At 41.7% G+C, this 9336-nt stretch overlaps 1 protein-coding gene across 2 annotated transcripts in view; it reads right to left on the bottom strand.

Moving 5' to 3' along the window:
* The window catches only part of LOC110536585 (guanine nucleotide exchange factor VAV3), a 127449-nt gene that overhangs the window by 36028 nt on the left and 82085 nt on the right, over positions 1 to 9336 (bottom strand). For both annotated transcript variants that reach the window (XM_036935164.1, XM_036935166.1), the window contains exons 14-17: positions 8897 to 9029; positions 7212 to 7321; positions 2496 to 2597; positions 1016 to 1107 (exon numbers count right to left, since the gene is read on the bottom strand). In XM_036935164.1, coding sequence (XP_036791059.1) covers positions 1016 to 1107; positions 2496 to 2597; positions 7212 to 7321; positions 8897 to 9029 — 437 coding nt within the window. The remainder of the gene's footprint in view (positions 1 to 1015; positions 1108 to 2495; positions 2598 to 7211; positions 7322 to 8896; positions 9030 to 9336) is intronic.

Genomic DNA, 9336 nt, shown 5'->3' with positions numbered 1-9336 from the left:
CTATGGAAGGGTTGTGCCAGGTGAGGAAAGGGTTGCAGTGAGGCAAAATCGGAAACCAACGTTTGTAATTGTATGAGACAGTGTGACATTTCACCAGTCCCGTACAGTCACAGAGTGGTTTGCAGCCCATCCCAGGATGGTGTCACTTTTCCTCCCACCTTACTCTCCATTCCTCAATTCCCATATATTAATTATTTTCCTCATGGAGGTGGAAGGTTTATGACCACCATCCACATGATCAAATGTCCATCCTGGACGCAATGAATACTGGATGCCTGGACATATCTGCAGAAGATTTCCAGGCATGGACCAGGCATTCCAAAAGATTCTTTCCTAGGTGTATTGCCCAAGAGGACATAAGATGTAATGTCGATGAGAACCTGTGGCCAAATGCAGAAGACAGGGTTGACTAGCATTGCTACTGTATCTGTATTGGTAGATGGTGTTTATACAAATTATTGGATTTTGGAATCACTCAATTCCAAAGAATGACATAAAAGATATTGAAGCATATTGCATCATGTCTGATTCATTCCTGTAACATATACTGCAGTGAATTCTAAACAGTAGAGAGTTGTCATTCTTGTTTTGTAAAGACATTTTTACAAAAGAAAACATTGTGTAATGCTACCTGTTGTTAGTGTTGTTTAGGTCATTGTTTTATGAGTGACAAAGTGTGCTTGTTGGGTGACAACCTTTGCTAGTGTTATGGAAGAATGAGTTGATTTGAGACATGTATGAAGTGTTTTGGTAGTTTTAGTGCATTTTGGATGTGAAATGAACTGCTGTGCCAAGCCGAATGTTGGTTAGGAGAACTGTGTGAAGAGTTTTGAAAAAGTGACCTAAGTATTGAGAAATGGGTCCTAGAGATTGTAAAAAAAACTGTTATGCTCATGATTTTGGAATGAGATGTTTGACGAGCAGCTGTCCTCATACTATCGGTCATATAGTGTATGTACTGTACTACTTGTAGTGTACTGCTTTCTTGAGTCTGTGTTTTGAGGGGGGTTCTCACCTGTTTTTCCACAGCTGCCAAACCTCCCCAGACACTCCTTATGGGCTCCAACACCACACTTGGAGCAAAGGTACCCCTGGTTAAAGATACCCCTGGAAGAGAGAAGAGAGAGACAACCAGTGTTACTCATTGTGGCATGTGTGTGTTTGTGTGTGTGTTTGTGTGTGTATGTGTTTAACTATACTTGTGGGACATTTTGTTGGTCCCCACAAGGTCAAATGCTATTTCTAGGGGGTTTAAGGTTAAGGTTAGAATTAGTGTTAGGGTTAGAATTAGTTTTAGAGTTAGGGTTATGGTTAAGGTTAGGTTTTTGGTTTAGAGTTAGGGTTAGGGTTAGGGTAAGAGTACGGGTTAGGGTTAAGGTTGGGGGTTAAGGAAAATAGGATTTTGAATGGAACTGAATTGTATGTCCCCACAAGGTTAGCTGCGCAAGACTGTGTGTGTGTGTGTGTGTGTGTGTGTGTGGGGGGGGGGGGATAAAGAGAGGCAGTAAAGAAAGAGGAGGAGGACGAAGAGTCTTTAAAAGATGTGACTTGGTGCCATTCCAACTCCCCTGTCTCGGGTTCAACCATTTGTCATCGCCTCTCCACTCCTCCCTACCTGCGGCGGTATTTTCTTTTACATAACCGCTCCAGAACCTCCTGATGTAAAGCCCGGCAGCCCCAGTCTGACTAACTCTCCTGGTGAGCCACGCACACAAACTAGAATTAGGGTTGAGACATCCATGGTAGCTAAGGTATGGGTTAGGGTTGAACCCAGATGTGGATTTGAAGCTGGGGTTAGGGTTAGGGTTATGGGTGAGGGTTAGGGTTGAGCCAGGTTGTGGACATGAAGCTAGGGTTAGGGTTAGGGTTATGGGTTAGGGTCATGGTTACACACAGATGTTGTAAACACACCATACACACAGGTGCACTGCACATGCTCAGTCAGCTCACACTCTTGTAACTCCCCTTCTCGCCTAGTATATTTGTCCTCTTGCATGCTCACATATATTTTAAATATATTTTCCCCGTCTGACATCCACCTGGAATGGGCAGTTATGGGCCATTTAGGGTCATCAGCTGGGTCTTCTTCACATCATGCGCCCCCAGCCATGAAGTGATCCATATATTTAATTAGGCAAGTCAGTTAAGAACAAATTATTATCTACAATGACGGCCTACCGAGGAACAGTGGGTTAATACCTGCCTTGTTCAGGGGCAGAACAACCGATTTTTACCTTGTCAGCTCGGGGCCAGTAACCTTTAGACCCAAAGCTCTAACCACCATGCTGCCTTCCGGCCCCAAACAATATATACCTATTGGTTGTAGACACAGGTTCAGGGTTGTCAGTCAAAAATATTTTGCTGTCCCCTTGAGCAAGGTACTTAACCCTAATTACTCCTGTAAGTCACTCTGGATAAGAGTCTGCTAAATGACTCAAATGTAAAATAACATGTAGTATGTGTGCGTGTGTGCGCGCATGCGTGTGTCCCCGTACCTTAGCAGCATGTGGCAGTAGCTACAGGATGTAATTCTGTCGAAGGTGTGCATCTTGAACTCATGGAAGTTACTGGTGCCATTCTCTGGACGTATGTTGGATCTACAAGACATGGGAAAGAAAGGATATGAAGATTAGAAAAGACAAGTGCAATCGTACATTGGCAGTTTCACATTGTGACGTTAAGGTAACTGCAGTCAGCTATACTAGTAGCAAATCTCGGTTCCACATTGGAACTTGACTGTAGCTCTACAGTCTACATACAGACTACACAGTACTTTGATACAAGCTCAGCAGTTTCTGTATTACTTCCATAAGTCGTTATGTTCACATGTTGCCCTTAGTAACACCTGACGTCAGAGGCCTTCACCTAATTTTTGCCAATTATAATAAATAAAAAACCTGGTAGCAACCCGAGACAGACTTCCTGATTCTTCCCACATTAAAAACAATATGACAGTATACTGTAGAATACTACACTACACAATGTAGTATCCCTCGATCATGTGTAGTACTTACTATAGAATGTTGTAATATACTGTAGAATACTATAGTAAATACACCAGTAATGTTCGCAAAACCGCTACAGTCCACAAAAACACTACACTGCTTTTAACTATAGTAAATACCAGACTATTTCATTTGCATATACCTAACCCATTCCCCTCCCCATATCACATTTTGTGCCACCCATAAGTGAGAAACCTACATGCCAAGTATACACCATATTGTGTTCTCTACAGGTTATAGAAAAGAGCAGAAGCTCTGAACTATCTGTTCAGACACCAGTCCTACCTACAATGCATTCGGAAAGTATTCAGACCCCTTTCCTTTTTCCAAATTGTGTTAGGTTAGTGCCATATTGGGGCGGCAGGGTAGCCTAGTGGTTAAAGCGCTGAACTAGTGACCGAAAGGTTGCAAGATCGAAACCCCGAGCTAACAAGGTAAAAATCTGTCATTCTGCCCCTGAACAAGGCAGTTAACCCACTGTTCCTAGGCCGTCATTGAAAATAAGAATTTGTTCTTAACTGACTAGCCTAGTTAAATAAAGGTAAACATATATATATACATATTCTAAAATGGATAAACAATAATGTCCCTCATCAATCTACACACAATTTATTACGTAAGTAATAATGAAACTCGAAATTGAGCTCAGGTGCATCCTGTTCCCATTTTTTAGATGTTTCTACAACTTGATTGGAGTCCAACTGTGGTAAATTCAATTGATTGGACATTATTTGAAAAGGCACACATCTGTCTATATAAGGTCCCACAGATGACAGTGCATGTCAGAGAAAAAACCAAGCCATGAGGTCAAAGGAATATTCCGTAGAGCTGAGGAAGGGTCTGGGGAAGGGTACCAAACAATTTATGCAGTATTGAAGGTCCCCAAGAACAAAATGGAAGAAGTTTGGAAGCACCAAGACTCTTCCTAGAGCTGGACGCCCAGCCAAACTGAGCAATCGGGGGACAACCATCTCTGTAGCACTCTACCAATCAGGCCTTTATGGTAGAGTGGCCAGACGGAAGCCACTCCTCAGTAAAAGGAACATGCCAGTCCCTACGGTGAAGCATGGTGGTGGCAGCATCATGCTATGGGGATGTTTTCAGCGGCAGGGACTGGGAGACTAGTCAGGATTGAGGGAAAGATGAACGGAGCAACTTACAGAGAGATCCTTGATGAAAACCTGCTGCAGAGCGCTCAGGACCTCAGACTGGGGGTGAAGGTTCACCTTCCAACAGGAGAATGACCCCAAGTACACAACCAAGACAACGCAGGAGTGGTTTCGCGACAAGTCTCTGAGTGTTCTTGAGTGGCCCAGCCAGGGCCTGGACTTAAACTCGATCGAACATCTCTGGAGAGACCTGAAAATAGCTGTACAGCGATGCTCCCCATCCAACCTGACAGAGCTTGAGAGGATCTGCAGAGAAGAATGGGAGAAACTCCCCAAATACAGGTGTGCCAAGCTTGTGGTCTCATACCCAAGAAGACTCGAGGCTGTAATCGCTGCCAAAGGTGCTTCAACAAAGTACTGAGTAAAGGGTCTGAATATTTGTATAAATGTGATTTTTCATTATTTATTTATTTTTTAATTTGCAAACACTTAAAAAAAATTTTTTTTTACTACAACATTCATACTATAGTTAACTGTATATACTACAGTAAACTACAGCTAACACGACAGTGAATACTATAGTATTTATTCATGTGGGTTAGGTCAAGTAATCCAGAGTTAGTTTGAGTACAGTGCCATTATATTAGCAGTCTAAATGTGTCTCCTCCTCTTCACTGTGTTGAGCTGAACTGAGCTGCAGCGCGTGACAAAACAACAGTACTGGGATCAGTCAACAGTCTCTCCAGGGAGCCAAGTGACTCAGTGATTGTGTGCCAAAGAAACTGAAGGAGCGTTTCACTCTCGCTCTCTCTGTCTCTTGCTCTCTAACTCTTCTGCCTCTCTCTTTCTGTCTCTCTATCTCTTTCTCTTCACAGTCTCTCTGTCTCTCTCTCCTGTCTCTCTCTCTCCGCTTCAAACTCATTAATTCCACTGAGTTAATCAAGCTCAAGCTTCTCTCAGCATTGCGTCACGCCTTTTAACTTTTTTCTTCCCCTATTTTCTATTTTCTTCTCTGATGCTGTCTTTTTTCTTCTTCCTTCCTTCCTTCCTTCCTTTCCTCCTTTTCTCTTTTTGTTTCTGATATCACCGGCATAGAACAGTCCAACGTACTATTTAATATAATTTAATTGACCCTTCACTAAGCCCTGCCCCAGAATTTTCGGCAACCAATCGCAGCGTTTCAATGGATAGCAACTGTCGTTGAGTCCAACACCTCGGACATTCTCATCTTTAAATCACATGAAAGCCAGTGAAGGCTATGGCAAAAACTGAGTTTAAATGACAAAATACTTGGGGAGTACTTGCTACTGTGATTCCTGAATCCAAAATGATACTGTTGCTATATTGTTTGCTAGCTCAGCTGGTTAGCTAGCTCACAGTTTCACCAAACATTGCTAACACCAGCCAGCTAGCCACTTAAAATAACTTATTTAAAAAATATATATATATATTTATTTGTATTTAACCTTTATTTTAGTCATGCTGAGACCAAGGTCTCTTCTACAGATAAGCCCTGAATTACATAAATTACTGAAAATACACAAATCAATATAAATACCAAATAAAAGTGGAAAGAAAAACACGATCATAACAACAACAAAAAACACTCATCAGTAATAAGGTCCTCATTCAGCTTTGTGAATTTCCCTAGAGGAACCAGAACATCACATTTAACTACATTTTGAAGATTGTACTACAAATAAGGTGCAAATTAACTATGTAAAAAAAAATATGTTAGCTAGCTAATTTAGCAATGTTATGAATAGAGCTCCCATCTGCTGTCGACATCAGGATAGTTATAGCTTTGACTGCGTGCTGACAGTGAATTCAGAGCCATTCAGTGGCTAGCTACATAACAAACTTTTACCAGGATCCTGTGAAGCAATTGTAATGACAGTCCACCACAACATACCCAAGAGTTTCCTGATTAGCAAGGGGTAGTCAGTCTGTGTTTCATTTCATTGTGTATTACAAACACAGTTTGAGATCATTGTGGGGGATTTCGAATGTGGTTGAATGGGGAATTGGGCTTCCAGGGAAAATGTTGTCTGAGGTTGGAACAGTAACCAAGGGGGGCGGGTCTTAGCAAAGGGTCAATTGTTTCCCCCCCTTGTTTTTGCTGTAGCAGGTGCCCCCCACCCCCGCTGTAAACTAATTGTAAATGTCATTATCAACACTAACAAAGCATCTAATAAGGTCCTCTGATCTCCACTCCTCTCTAAATAGCTACAGTGTGAAAAGGACCCCTGTCCTCCACTTGATGACCAGATGTGTTTGGGGTTTGGCTCAGTGGTATTTATGATGACAAGTGCATGTTAGATCACATGTGCGAGTGAAGTCCCCAACGAGACTGCGAGAGATGACACAGAGGACTTATAGGGACAATGTTCCTATGTGGCCAAGTGTGCATGTAGTTGAGTCAATGGACTACTTGATAAAAACCCATTCTGAGTCAGTCACTAATCAGCTTCTCTGTCAGGACATTGTTAGATATCCAGTCTATTACAGAGTGAATTTAACACATTGGTGTTTATTCAAGCAATTTGATAAAGTAGTTAAACATCCCGTTTATATTTGGCAATATTTGGCACAGTTTTATGTTTTTGTGCAAAGTAATTATAGAACATACAGTACACAAGTTTTATTCATTAATCAAAGCTGGAACGCTTGTGTGTATTTGCAAAGGAGGCGCTGTTCTCGTGCAAGCATAATATATAATTGCACCATTCACTGAAAGGAGTTTTGATTGTCTAAGAAATAGTTATATAGGTTTTTTCCAGGCAGTCAGTTCTGGTTGTTGTATCAGTCTGGTGATTTGGAGCAGGTGAGGGGAGGGGAGTCTTTGGTGTCTTTAGTGTTTCAGAGCAGGGTGCCAGGAGAGTTCAGAACTGTGACACTCATTAATCATGATCTGTACTTACCTGAATAACTGGAAGAGTGACATGTCAATACTGTGACACTAAGGCAGTACACACAAGAGAGGACACACACAAACACTTTATCTGTCTCTCTCACAGAAACACACACACACACAACACACACACTGCTGCAAGGGGAGTGAGGCAGAGGCATGACATGGGACAGAACACACACTCACATGGCCATGCCAAACTGCTCCAGCCATTTCTTCTTCAGCTCCTTGGTTTTGAAGAACAACTCGAAGCCACTCTGCCCCTGGTTGTGTGTCAGGTAGAACCCATAGGACCACTAAAACAGGAGACAAAAAGGGAAATGAGAGAGTGAACTAGAGAGATACAGAGGGAGCTAAATGAGGGGGTCATAGTGAGGTAGAATGGGGTAGTCAACATAGAAAGAAATAGAGTGGTGTATGCAGGGGGAGAGAGAGAGAGAACGAGAGAGAGCGAGAGAGAGAGAGAGATAGACTTTAACCACTTGTACTTTGTTACAACACTGTATATATACATAATATGACATTTGTAATCTCTTTATTGTTTTGAAACTTCTGTATGTGTAATGTTTACTGTTCATTTTTATTGTTTATTTCACTTTTGTATATTATCTACCTCACTTGCTTTGGCAATGTTAACACGTTTCCCATGCCAATAAAGCCCCTTGAATTGAATTGAATTGATAGAGAACACTGTATATAGACATAATATTAGACATAATATGACATTTGAAATGTCTTTATTCTTTTGGAACATTTGTGAGTTTAATGTTTACTGTAAAAAAAAAAAAGTATTGTTTATTATCTATTTCATTTGCCTTGACAATGTAAACATGTGTCCCATGCCAGTAAAGCCCTTACATTGAAATGGAAATTGAGAGAGAGAGATGAACCAGTGTCCATGCAGCCCCAGATATCAAGGCAGATAGGACACTGCAGAACTGAATCACTAAAGATTAGCCACTTTAAAGACTAGCCCATTACTCCAGCGTCCCTGATAACAACCTGCTACAACCACCTCTCCTTGTTATTACACAGAGACAGGGCTGTCTTGAAAAAGGTATCCACATTTCAGTACAATAAACAAGTGTATATTCAGAGGTAATGGTGTGTGTTCTGCTAGAGTTATCTTTCCTACAACGAGGGCTCTGTAGTCTGCATGTACCTTACTGCTCAGTGCTCAGGGCAGCTGTGCTTATAAAAACAATGAGAACTGCCATTAAAGGGACAATCAAACTACAAATGGATGTACAAATTCCAGATTGAGCCTTTAAAGTGGTCTTCAGGTTGCAGTGATTGGGGTAAGCCACCAGCCAATCAGATAAGAGAAAGAGAGCCTCTTGACCAATCATAGGGTGTGTATAGGGGGTAGGTGGGAGGTCGTGTGAGAGGGTGGGGTTTGAAAACAAGTACTGTACACTATAGACCAGCTTTCGTAGATTCCTAGCCTTATATGACAGACAAGGGGTTGTCATTCATGTAATAGGAAAGATGCGTGCTGCTTAGATTTTGGCTTGATTATTGTTTCATTTCTTAACAAATTAAAGTTATTATAATCTAAATGATTATTATCCCCTGGGAAGCCATTGTGCAATGTATCATTATCCACAACAGTGAATATTATACTTTGCTAGGTGCTTGTTGCTGTGTGTGTGTGTGTGTGTGTGTGTGTGTGTGTGTGTGTGTGTGTGTGTGTGTGTGTGTGTGTGTGTGTGTACCATCAGGCACAAGGCAATGTTTAATAAACACACCATCTGGGGAAAAGGCAAGCTGTTCTATCCATCAAATCAACACAATATATTATCACGCTCGTCAATGAATGTGGCAATCTCAATATGTGTCTGATTCGCTTTTAGTGACGCACGCGAGCACACCTTCCTGTTCTCCTTATCTGACGTGGGGTTGTTGGTGATCTTGAAGTGGTGCAGGTCGATCACCTCCTTCATCTCATAGTTGTCTCCTCTCCTCTTACAGACGATCACAGCAGCATCGAACAGGAAGATGTGCCTGTGGTGTCAGAGGAAAGACACAGAGGGAGAGATAAAAAGAAGGTAAAGGAATGAGAGGTCTGATCACAGAATATTGCTGTTCCCCAGTGCTTTATTCCTGCCCCCAAACACACAATGTTTCCACTTCACAGAAGTCTTTGTCAGGTGAGATAAAAAGATGACTTTGGTTAGCATGAATACCCTTTTCAGAATGTATCATAAGTGCATTTGTAATGCCTGATTGAGTGATGCGTAATGCACTACAATAGCTGCTAATAAACACCTATTACTGGATCCATAAAGCATTACAAGCAAGCAGTAGACGA

This window comes from Oncorhynchus mykiss, chromosome 11 (genome assembly GCF_013265735.2).
Source record: "Oncorhynchus mykiss isolate Arlee chromosome 11, USDA_OmykA_1.1, whole genome shotgun sequence".
Classification (NCBI taxonomy): domain Eukaryota; kingdom Metazoa; phylum Chordata; class Actinopteri; order Salmoniformes; family Salmonidae; genus Oncorhynchus; species Oncorhynchus mykiss.
The sequence above is the reverse complement of the archived record's forward strand: the minus strand, read 5'-3'. Positions and strand labels throughout refer to the sequence as shown.